Consider the following 13,210-nt stretch of genomic DNA (forward strand, 5'->3'; position numbering starts at 1 on the left):
ATATTAAATTAAATTAAATGTTAATAAAATGGAACTAATATATATATATATATATATATATATATATATAAAACGTTATTAATACATATGTTTTAAAAGAAATCTAGACTTACTATATATAGTCATTAACTAATTGTAAGATAATAATAATGCTTGTCTATAGACCAACCAAATAAAATTCAATTTAAAGTTAATACAAGAATAAATGTAAGCATGTGCAATAGAATGATTATTTATTTCTCCTCTTTTCGGGTTTTTCTAACAGTCTCCAGTTTAATTCTTTACTCATAAAAGATTTCTCAGTATCATAAAACTGGTTTCGTTCTTTACTAAGGTCTTTTTCAGTTAACAATTCTAAGTGTGAACTAAGCGAAAGAAAGATGATCGTTTCACATTCATGCTTTAAACTCGTATTAGCCTTGAGAATTGAATTGTACAGATTTATTAACTATCGATTGTAACGATAAAAGATCTAACGATGTTGATTAGTATTAGCCATTGAAGGTTGCAAACAGATAAAAAGATACAGAAAAACCTTGACTTTATAAACCGTTACAAGCTAGCTGTATCCAACTAGTTGGAATTACAAGATCCGTTTATAATCTAATTCAGAAAACGCGGTCAGTAACCGGTGAAACTGGTTAGCTGGACCAGTTCTACATTAACTCATTAATTGCCGTGAACCTATTCGAATAGAATAAAATTCGGTTATTCTTTGCACATCACTTTAATAAAATTTGCTCATTATACATATTTTTTATATTTTAAATCAAATGTAGAAATATTACACAAATAGAATGTAGGAAATTTGATTATATATTCCAAATGTTAAATTACGGCGGATATTAAAATATGAGATATTACTTGCAAGTGAAACAATTCTCGTACACAATATAACTTATTCAATAATACTGGAGAAATTCTTAACCGTTGTAAACAGTTAACTTAGAATAATTCACTGATCGTTGACTTTAGATACTCCGATTATAGATATAACAAAGAAGTGAATAAAGAAACGTGAATAAAACGAAAGAAAGGTTTTCACTTATATATATAGTTGCCATGGCCAGTCCAGTTCTCTGAACGAGTTGTAATTTAAATTCATGAGAGAGCGCCGATTGGAGTTATATTTTTAACCGTGACGCTGCGAAACAACCATGGCCGTGCAGGTACAATACATAAAATGTTGCGCGATATATATGTATATAGGTGTTATTACACACTTTGAAAATGCCGGTTCCATATACATTGTAGACTAGAGATGTGCTAAAAAATTTTATGTTCTTGTCGTAATTTTATAAGTGCATTGTTGTACAGCTTGTTTTATAAATCCTCACTTCTCATAAATTCTTAACGTGAAAATACTGAAAATACACTATTTCAAATCCGCAAAAAATACAGAAATTTAATTTCTTTTTATTGTCGTGATCATCATCGTTTTATCATTATTATTAATATAATTATATATAATAATTATTAATTAGATTTAAATAATAAGATATTATTAGAAGAAAGCCGATATCGACATAAGTCTTCTAAAAAGATATTCAGAAATTAAACATTGCACTTTATTAATACTAAAATATGATCTTATAAAATTAAAGAGATGAAACTCTATAATTCATATATTTGCGACTTGTGTCTATATAAAATTCTATAGCTAAAATTCTATCGGCTAAATAAATGCGAAAATAATTTAACACTTTTTACGATTTTTTTTTGCAAATTATATAATTTAAATAATATTAGACATATTAATGTTAATATTATTATAGATTGTTATAGTATCCTGAAACTGATTTATTTTTTTCTTTCTTATATTTCTTATTTTTATTAATTTTAGGGCTTATTTTCTTAGACGTCAATTTTTGCTAATCTTACAAAAATGTTAAATATTGCAAATTTCCAAACAGTATAAAAATCCATAAAATATTGTTATATTATTTGATAGAAGACGCTTCCTAATTTAGTATTTTTATTTTTAAAATAATATTTTTAGCTTTTTGTTAAAAAACTATAATTTAAAAACAAAATGATATCGGCGATTTTCCTCTATTATACATAGATATAAGGGAAGTATGCCTGGTATCGGCGGATATCTAAAGTTTTCTCAAAAATTAGAAGGAATGGAAGGGAAATCAATAATGTATTACATTTAGCATATAGTTAATAAAGTATAGAAACAATATTTTTAAAACAAGTAAACACATAATCGTTTAAGTTTTAAAATAAAAATAAAATTTCATGGAAAACTGCACATTTCAGAAAGTACTGCTCAGTTCCGGACGTGTAACAAAATAATGTATATTTTTATATAAACAATATACAAACAATGTGAAATGATACATAAATATAAATAACTAGTTTTGGAGTAAATTATTATAAAAGAAATATTCTCAATTTCTCAAATATTTTGAAAATTAAAATATTAGGCCTTTAAAAGATTTCGAAAAATTGCTCTTAAATCGATCCATTTAAGAGGTTGCGTGAATTTTCACAACAAACACAAATTATAACAGCTATATTATAGAAATGTTACAATATTGCTATTACAATATTGATATTACATTTATAATCTATGTTTGCCGAATATTTACCAATTTTAATATTTTTAATCCTGTCTCTCAGTGTACTTTTTTGGAACGGAAAATTGTGAAGCAAGCTTTCTGATACTCTCATTGATTCTTCTATGACTTTATTGATCATATCTTTTATATTTTCTTCTACCATTTTCCTTTAATTTTTCCCATTTTGGTAGTGACAGCAAATGATATAAATATAATTCTGAATATTAAGATTTCTCTTTTGCACCGTCTTTTGACCCGTCGATGCGAACACGCGAGCGTAACGTGGCGCGGGCGCGTGCACCAGCTCGGTGCGCGAGCACGGCGAGCGCGAGACAGGCCGTTGTTTGTATGCTCGCACGTGGCGATTTAAATGCCCGGAATGACAGGAGTTTCTATAGTATAGCTAGATACATTCGGAGCAGAGTAGCGCTCTGCCCCGTCGAGTGGCTACCTCGGAATTAAGATGGAATAGTGACAGCTGCTGACAAGGGACCCGCACAAGGTGCACAATAGCTACAACATAAAGAAAATTATGCAAGCATCTTCAACTCCCTTTGACAATAAATAAAAAATAATAAAATTTATTTAATTATTTTTTATTAATTTTATTATTTTGTTATTTATATTTATTTTATTTCCGGTCTAGTTTTTGGATGGAAAGTGATCCAAAGGGACTCAAGATTGCCTACGAAAGGAATCGAAAAATTAAAAAAAGAAATAAAATTTATTTTATTTTATTATTTATTTGATTATTTTTTTATTTATATTTATTTTATTTTCGATCTACTTTTTGGGTGAAAAGTGATCCAAAGGGAGTCAATATGCTTGGATAATTTTCTCTATGCTGTAACTATTGTGCACCTTGTGCGGTCCCTTGTGAGACCCTCTCAGCCTCTCAGCATATATCAGTTAGATATATAGATATATTTTATTTTACTAATCTTTGGAAATATATGTTTTATACGTTTTATTTATATTGGCGTTCAATTAACACCCTCGTTACTCTCTCTCCCAAATCTGCCCGCGATCCCTGTCGCTAGTATTCGAACCGACGAGCTATTCCGTGCATCAATGGCAGGTCGTTTTATTGTCAGTCGTTTAATATATTAATAATGTTTACTTTTTTTATCAACAGCTCAACTCGTATCACAGGTCTGTTTAGGCTGTATGTGCGAAGTTAGTTCAGGATGTAACACCACTATCGGGTGTTCTGGAACCGTATGTGGACCCTTTGCTATAACATGGGACTATTGGTCTGATGCTGATAAACCAACTCTAAACGGCGAGCCACTTAGCAACAGTGGTGAGTTACTTTCTCGCAAAATACAAAATAATTTTGATATACAAAGAAATAGAAATAATTTCATTTCTTCGTTTATTATAACCATGCTCTTTTAGATTTTTTGTGATAGGAATGAAAAAATATTTCATACTTCAAAGAGAAAAAAGAAATAATTTTTAGAAAAATATAGAAAATACGGTTAAAAATATATCCAAATACCAAGATAAATTATGCTTTAATTTACATTAAAAGTTTCATTACTTGATAATTAAAAAACGGAACAGATTACTACATAACATTCTCACACATTCAAGAATTAATTACCTAGTTGTAAAAGCGAAAAATATGCGTAAATATTTCTGCAAGAATAATATTTAAGTATCTTAAATATTAAATAATTTACTTTAATAAATATACTTATCTTGCTTATATTTGAAAAAAATGGATATGAAATACAATGCCGCTTCCATCAGACTACTTCAAATTAATTTGAATTTGAACGTTATCATCACATGATACCATTTTTTAGTCATTAATTAATGCTTTTTTTCAGTTCAGTTTCTAAAGAAGAAATGAAAAGCGTAAAGGTCATTTGTCATATGTAATGAATCATATACATCAATACATGCTAAATTAATAATACGCATAAGTGAAGAGCGTTTTTACCGATCAGAGAATTTTGGTGTCTAATAATATTTTTGCATAACTTTATATACATTTTCCAATTCATGTAAATTGCGCGTCGACTAGTTGTTGATTTTAAAACGCAGTTCCTAAACTAAAGTTGGAGTCATGAATTAAATATACAAGCGGTTTAAGGGGGAAGCCTGGTTTAGCACGCTAAAAATTAGATAACCTTTTTGGAATTTTTGTTTGGAAACTATTCAACCAATCCTTTTGAACTTTATAGGATAATTTCTTATACTATTGAACTAAACAAAAAAATATTTTTTTGCCATAAAAAGTATTTATTATGCAAATAACAATAACATGTATTCGGCGGTGATAGTGTTAGGCGGCGTGCAAGATAACTCAAAAACTATTCATCCGATTGGCTTGGGCCTTCGCACACATCTGCACAAATACTTTCCTAACAACTTGAACCACAGTTTATAATAATATTCTTTAATTAAATAATTGTTACATAATAAATAATATTTTTTTGCATAATAAACACGACAAATTATTTGTAAAAATCGCTACCTTCTTTTTTCAAGTGCGCAATTTTCACAATTTCGCATTATTTTCTTTAGAAATAGGTTCAGTTAATGCGTAAACTCTTAATAAACAATAATCTTTTTGGATTTTTTATTATTATCAGACAAATACAAGCGATGCTACATTGTACGCCGCCCGCCGACACGCCGAATAAAAAGTTGTTATTACTTGCATAATAAATACTTTTTTTTGTTAGTTCAGTAGTTTAAGAAACTACCCTATAAAATTCAAAAGAATTGATTGTATAGTTTCCTAAAAAAAATTCCAAAAGTCACCTAATTTTTCAGCGTGCTAAACCAGGCTCCCCTCTTAATGATATTGTTGCGCCCGTGTTTCCCGAGTGTCGGCGGAATTTTAACCGCTGCATCGACGCCGACTGCTAATGTTGGTCGCAAGAGGATATGAAAAAATCGTTCTCTGAGTCAACGTTCAACGAGTCGCCATGGAGAATAATAAGCGGTTGGATGCCAAAGTTGTCGCGATGAGGCTGTTAAACCATTCGCGGACGTGTACCTCGTGCGCGGAATATTGTTGAACCGATTTCTGTTACTGAGTTGTGTTTGCATTAAGTTCGCATTCTACTATCCCTGTGTTGTGTTTCCTTTCATGCGTGAGAGTTACGGGTGTGTCTCGTGCATCGAATCGGTGTATAAGCGAGCTGTCGTGAGCATCTTAAATACTTGGAAAGAATTTATTTCTCATCGATCCACTTTAACCGACAGACCCAGGCTCTTCACTTATTTGCGTTATTTCCTCACATCGGTTCATTTTTATTTATTATCTAATTAATAATGTCAATATTAACTGCAATTTGACTGATTTTTTGTTACTTATTTTTAGTTCACAATAATGACTACATGTAGATTGTTTACACGTCGATTTTAGTGATTAATAAATGTAAATTCTACAATCTGAGATTAATATAATAATTTTATAATAATCGCTTTTTTTATTATAGCTTATCCCAGATGTGTCAACGATCCCTACTGTGCTGCTAGTACGGTACAAAACTATATGCGCAAATTCGGTCAAGTAAGTAATTTTCATATGCAGATTTCGGCTTATACACATGTCTTCAGTGTAATGTCTAATGGGCTTTATTTATTAGGATTGTACCGGAAATGGAGTGGTTGACTGCGAAGATTATATACGTATTCATCGTCTTGGTCCATACGGCTGCACCGGTACACTAAACAGCAAATTGGAGAATAGATTTAAATTGTGTTTACGAACCTTCCAAAATTAATTCTATGCACACAGTAACAAACATTTTGTATTTATGTTGGAACCGGTCCACTCAAGTTCTTGTTAAAATTTTTAACATATTTGCTTGTTAAATTAACATAATGTGATTATGTTACTTAAATATTTTGTGTTAAATTGATTCAATATTTTTTAGTGTCAAAGTAACAATTTATGAGTAAGTGAATAAATAACGATATAAAAAGAAAGTAGTTTTAAACCATAAATTCTAAGATTAAAATGAATAAGAGATAAATATACTTGTTAATTTTACATGTCATAAGTGTTAATTTTACTGAAAAATAATGTTTCCACAATTTGTTTCCAAATTATATTAAAGTGTTATATTTTTTTGTATTACTTTTACATAATGTTTGTGTTACTTTCTAACATATTTATCTTGCGTTAAATTAACTCAAAAATTTGAGTGGACCGTTTGGGACATGTGAGATGTGTTAAATTTAACACAAATTTTTCAACTGTGTGTGTATGTTATGCTACCACGTAATGACAGTCCATTAATTAATATAAAGATAAATACTCATCTTGTAATTTCATTATATAAGTATTTGATACATCGTTCATTTTTAGTAGTGTAAAGATGTCTTTGCCTTTAGTTTTGCATATTAAATGTTATCTAGTATAATGTCCGTAATAGTAGGATATAATTTGCAATCAGTATCTCATAGCAAAATGAAAAACATGTGTGTGTATGTTCACGATATTTCATATGCTTATACGTGCCACATTGCATTAATTTTATTTAACTAACCTAAATATTTATGTTGTATGACTGTATTTAACATAAAAAACTGTCTTATTTATACCGATGTTTAGACTAGTATAGACAATATAAGAAAATTTACAATAAAAACTTTAAAAGTTTGATTTAAAAAATTTTGATTGATATCATTGTTTCTCTCTTTCTTTCTCTTTTTTTTCTTTTATATTAAATTCTCCCGATACTTAAATTATAAAATTATTAAGTTTTTACATTTCAAATAATTAAAGAGAAATAGAAAAAATCGAGATTCTTAAAATTTCAGTTAATGTTTAACTTAATCAAATTCTTTTACTACTTGATTTAGAGAAATTTATATTTTCGTATCTAGAAAATAATTTGATATGGTAAAGAACCATAATAATCACTGTAGCACCAAATAATAATGATCAATATTCCAAATTTTTTCAATTGTTTGTGAAATGTACACTTTGTAAATCAAAATTTACATTTCTAAAAAAAATTTTCAATTGTTTGTGAAATGTACACTTTATAAATCAAAATTGACATTTCTAAAAAAATAAGATTAAGTAAAATTAAATAGGTATTGATCAAAATTTAAAAAGTTGTGCAGTTTTTTAAAAAACTTGTAATAATTTTTTCAGAGAAAGAGAGGAAGTTCTTTGAGCGAGGAATTATGAGTTGTCCGAAAAATAACGAAAGATAGTGGATTATAACGATCATTCCTAATTACAAAAAATTAAAGCTACTATTATTTGGGTTGGAATAGAAAGATTCTACAGTGGAAATACAAAGATATATACTATTTAGGTTGTATTTTTCTTAATCGTTACTTTTGCAAGGTCTTTTATTGCAATTGATTGTAATTTGGCACCAATTATTGGTCGACATGCTAAAAGATTTTTGAAAAAGAAGAGTGGTTTCGTAGAAACCTTTTTAGAGCGCTGAAAACGATGCTGCCCTCAGGATTTGTCTATCATATTTTTGAGAAAAATGGGATTGAAACCCTTAAAAAACGCGTTTACCACAATTTTTGAAACACGTAGTATCGCAACCATATTCCAAGCAGAACAGCAAATTATGAGATCGTCAAAATGATGTTAAAATGAACCATAACTGATCGAAAAGTAACTTTTAATAATTATCATTTTGATATCATGATGACTTGTTGTTCTGCTTGAGACTATATATTGTATGACTTATGTATGACGTGACGATTTATACATAGCTGGAGTTGGAGCTAATTTTTATGTACGGTAAATAGGAAAGTCAGCTATCTAATACATAGATAAATATTATCTATGCTTCACCTTTACGTCAGCATAGTGCGTTGATAGACGTTGCTTCTTACGGATCAGCAGCAGCACATCTCCAAGATGTTCGGAAGAGTCTCATGGATTTCCATGATAATAATTGCATTATTTTGTGTTTTTACCTCTGGTAAGCTATCGATGGTTTTATTTTATTATAGAAGAACGATTTATAGCACGCAAATTTTCTTTAAGTATTAAAAATTTAATAATATATGTTATTACTACGTAGCAATTAAAAAGAAATTTCAAGAAATTATACATAATGTGAAATAATATTCGCTTGGAATTTAAAGAAATTGACAATTCGAAAAAATGTTGATTCGCGGCTTGTTAAAAATCGATATACATATATTACAAATGGAATATTTTATCCTAAAATATTCTTTATAAATGTACAAATAAAATATCAATATAAAATATTATGTGTTATCTCAATTTTTTATAAAATTTATTAAAATTAAATTCAATAATTTTGTTTCAAAAAGTTTCAGCTTTATAAATTTTAAAATATAAATTTTAAAACATTTAATTATAATAAAATTTGTTTTGATTTTAAACAGATTAAAATGTGCTTTGCATACTAATTGCCTGTTTTTCATAATTTTTACTTTTATTTTATTTTATTCTTTACATAATGCGTTTTAAATATTTAAGCAATTATTTTATTCAACTGTTTTGCATAAAGCGAAATTTTGTCTTGTATTAATCTTTGATTGATTCAGAGACAGAGATTTCTAATCTGATTCGGTTCCATTAGTTCCAGGAATTTTTATCAGCCGCACATCATTAATAGCAGTTTGCATAAAAAGTTACATAGTCAATCTTTTAATGTATTAATAGTGTTTACATCTTTCTTTTTTTCATTACAGCTCAATTTGTATCACAGGTCTGTTTAGGCTGTTTGTGCGAAGCGAGTTCAGGATGTAACACCACTATTGGGTGTTCTGGATCCGTATGTGGACCCTTTGGCATAACATGGGACTATTGGTCTGATGCTGATAAACCAACTCTAAACGGCGAACCACTTAGCATCAATGGTAAATTACTTTCTCTCAAAATATAAAATAATTTGGATATGAAAATAATTTCCATTTCTTTATTCTTTATAGCAACCTTCTTAAAGATTTATCGTAACAGGAATGAATAAACATAACATATTATACTTCAAAAAAAAATAATTTTTATAAAAATATAGATAATACGGTTAAAAATATATCCAAATGTCAAGATAAATAATCATGCATCGTCATAGTTTACAAAATTACGATTTTAATGGTCACAAGATAGAAGTCATCGGCTATTATGGAAAGATATTTAATGTTGAAATGAAAAAATATCGCATAATATTGCTAGCAACCTACATTGTACCCCATTTTCCTATTGTTCATTGTCGCGCGGGGTAGCAGTTTCATACAATTTCATTAGATATACATATAGTTTTAATATTTTACAAATTATACAAATATATATGATTTTGGGTGGACCTCTGGTGAGACGCCTTAAATTTTCGACATTTTACTAAAGAACCACCTTAATTTTTTTTAGTTTAGTTTTTAAATAAGAAATAGAGAATAAAAAGCGTAAAGGTGTCATTTGTCATACGTGTAGAAAAAAAATATGTGTGTGTGTGTGTGTATTTGTGTGTCATATCTAATTAATAATACAAATAAGTGAAAAGCGCTTTTATGGATCAAAGTAAATTTTGGTGTCTAATAATATTTTTGCATCAAATTGCGCTATATGTTTGTTTTAAAACGCAGTCTTAAATTGAAGTTGGAGTCACGAATTTACTGCTTCAAGTGTCCGCGGAATTTTAATCGTCGACTGCTGACGTTGATCGCGAGAAGCGATATGAGAAGATCGTTCTCTGTTAACGAGTCGTCGCTGCGGAGAATAATAAACGATTGGGTGCCAAAGTTGTCTCGGAGCTGTCAAACCATTCAGATGTATAGCTCGTCACCTCGTGCGCGGAATATTGTTGAGGAATTTCTGTTACTGATTTGTGTTCGCATTAAATTAAAATCCGTTCAACTATCTCTGTATTGTGTTTCCTTTAATTCATATGCGTGAGCATGAGCAGGGTGCATCGAGTCGGTGTGCGCTTTCTATTTTTATCACTTTTATTCGTAAACGTAACAATATTGATGCTAGAGCATCTTAGATACTTGTAAAAAATTTATTTTTCATCGATCCGCTTTAACCGATTGACAGATCCAGGCTCTTCACTTATATGTACCTTCTCATCGCAGTCTATTTCTACTTATTATTATCTAATTGATAATGTCAATTTTAATTGTAATTTGACTGACTTTTTGTTACTTATTTTTAGTTCATAATACAAACCAAATTGTTTACATGTTGACAATTAGCAGTAGCCCAATGTTAATAGAATCGTTGTGTAAATTATTTACATTATTTATTTCAGTGACTAATAAATGTAAATTTTACAATTTGAAATTTTAATATAATAATTTTATAGTAAAAAATTCTATAATAATCAAATAATTTAGAGAAATAGGCTCACGAGAATATATCAAACGTATTAAAGTAGAGATCGTATGCGAGCCAACACGGAGAATTTATTGTGAAAAATATCACCTCAGCTATGAATCGAACCCGAATCTCCACGTTTGCCGGACGGGCGTTTTTCACAATAAATTCTTTACAGATTCGGGGGGAAGGGGATTCTTATAGCTGCGTATTAGCATTAAAGAAATTAAATCGTTAGTCGATTTAAATTGTTACAAGTAATTCCGACCTCATGTAATAAGCTGTGTTTCAAGGCCAACGAATATGCAGCGCGCAGTTTGCATGTGATTGGATATTGCATAGTATAAGAAAATTATTACACACCAACATCCGTGTTGGCTCGCGGCTTCTAATATGTTTAATCTATAATAATAGTTTTTTTATTATAGCTTATTCCAGATGTGCCAACGATCCCAACTGTGCTGCTGATACAATAAAAGCCTACATGGCCAAATTCAGCCACGTAAGTAATTATTATATACAGATTTCGACTTACACATGTCTTCAATGTAACGTTCAATGGGCATTATTTAATAGGACTGCACCGGAAATGGAGTGATCGACTGCGAAGATTATGTGCGTATTCATCATCTTGGCATATTCGGCTGCAACGGTACACTAAACTCCCAATTAGAGAAGAAATTTAAATTGTGTTTACAAGTCTTTCAAAATTAATACTATATGTATGTTATTCTACCAATAACAGTAATTACACTGTAGAACGTCATTTTGCGTCACGAATATGAATAGTCATTACCGACGTATTTTTGCCTGCTGAACACGAATCCATTGGCAAAAGTTGGCTAACACAATTTTAAGAAAAATAAAATCATCGTTTTCGATCTCTTTAATCTTTCGAGAATCCAGGCAAGGCTCTAGAGCCTATCCTTTTTTATTTACTTTTTATTTTATTCTATCGAAGCGACAGAGAGAGGATAGAGTTTCAACTTGCAGATTTCAAACAGGCCCACTTTAATAATTTATTTTATTCCTGTAAATTTTCAGCAATACAAAATAATTTATAAATGGTCTAAAACTCTTTAAAAATTTGCAGTTTAGAAATGATCTTCCAAATATTTTCAAACGGATTTTTTTATTCTTTTGTACAGTAATATTTTTAATATTATCTATTTGTCATAGAAATTTTATAATTAACTTATTCAATTTAGTAAATTGAATCATCTGTAATAATTAAGTTAAATATTAGTTTTATTATCATAAAATCCGTATATCTATAAATGTCATTTATATCAAAATAAATAGAATACGGATATAAATAGAATATAAATAGAATATATAATAAATAAAAAGTTTATATTACTAATATATTATTATTTATATACTGGTCAACAAAATTAACGCATAAGTAAATTTATATCAAAATTTCGCATAACTTTAGACAATCGTAACTCCGCGAAAAATGGTCAAAAAATTATTTTCTCAAAGGTAAACCCTGTACTTAAAGTTGCTTTTGATCGATTTTTAATCTACCATAGCTATAAGTATGCCGAAAACAGATCTTGTAAAATTTTTCTACAAACTTTAATAAAATTATACAAATTCAATACAGGCGCCTTATTCCCGAAAAATTTCTCGTATAAAAATATACATAAATAATATAATATACGTTACATATACACTATAGATTTCCTTACTAATTTCCCACCAACAAAGTGCCGAACGGCTTCAATCCGTGGTCGCAGACCGGCCACAAGAAAGTCAGGTAGCCAGACGAAGTCGACAGCATCAACAGCACCAACGAATTCTGTTTGTCCGTCTTGAACAATATTTTTTATTATTAAAAAAAATTTAGTGAACATTATTTAGTCTCGAATAATCTCTGATAATTTTTTTTCTCAATTCATTTAAAACGACTTTTTTTAATATACAAAATTAGTTTGGAGGGGCAATTGCGACGTGGTCAATTGCAACGCGTGGTCAATCGCAATGTGGCCAATTGCAACGCGTGGCCAATCGCAACGTGGGTAATCGCAACGTGACCAATTGCAACGCGTGGTCAATCGCAACGCATAAATAAATAATTTTACCATTATATCATCTCTGGTTAAAGCTTGTCCGCAGATAAATTAAATCGTTTCATAATTGTCAGCATATATAAAATTTGATATCCGTAAAATCATGAATAATACATTTTGAAAGAAGGGAAATGAAATAATAATATGAAATTGTCTTGATTTTTTTGTTTTATACATTAGATTTTTTATTAATAAAGGAATAAATATATTTTCTTATTATTCACACATGACGCGTCGCAGTCATTCGCGAAACAAGTCATGGAAAATTAACATCGTTTCTT

At 29.3% G+C, this 13,210-nt stretch overlaps 1 protein-coding gene across 3 annotated transcripts in view; it reads left to right on the plus strand.

Annotated features, from left to right (window-relative positions):
* LOC105454813 (lysozyme-like) overlaps positions 1 to 11,755 on the plus strand; it is a 13,859-nt gene extending 2,104 nt beyond the window's left edge. Inside the window, exons 1-4 of one of the 3 annotated variants that reach the window (XM_011697699.1) lie at positions 8,343 to 8,491; positions 9,234 to 9,401; positions 11,283 to 11,356; positions 11,431 to 11,755. In XM_011697699.1, coding sequence (XP_011696001.1) covers positions 8,428 to 8,491; positions 9,234 to 9,401; positions 11,283 to 11,356; positions 11,431 to 11,568 — 444 coding nt within the window. In that variant the 5' untranslated portion in view covers positions 8,343 to 8,427 and the 3' untranslated portion in view covers positions 11,569 to 11,755. Of the gene's footprint in view, positions 1 to 3,702; positions 3,871 to 6,025; positions 6,100 to 6,175; positions 6,381 to 8,342; positions 8,492 to 9,233; positions 9,402 to 11,282; positions 11,357 to 11,430 lie in introns of those variants that run through there. The other 2 variants (XM_011697701.1, XM_011697700.1) reach the window with 2 other exon arrangements.
* The last annotated feature ends 1,455 nt before the right edge of the window (positions 11,756 to 13,210 follow it).

Source organism: Wasmannia auropunctata, unplaced genomic scaffold, assembly GCF_000956235.1.
Source record: "Wasmannia auropunctata unplaced genomic scaffold, wasmannia.A_1.0 LD335974.1, whole genome shotgun sequence".
NCBI classification, from domain to species: Eukaryota; Metazoa; Arthropoda; class Insecta; order Hymenoptera; family Formicidae; genus Wasmannia; species Wasmannia auropunctata.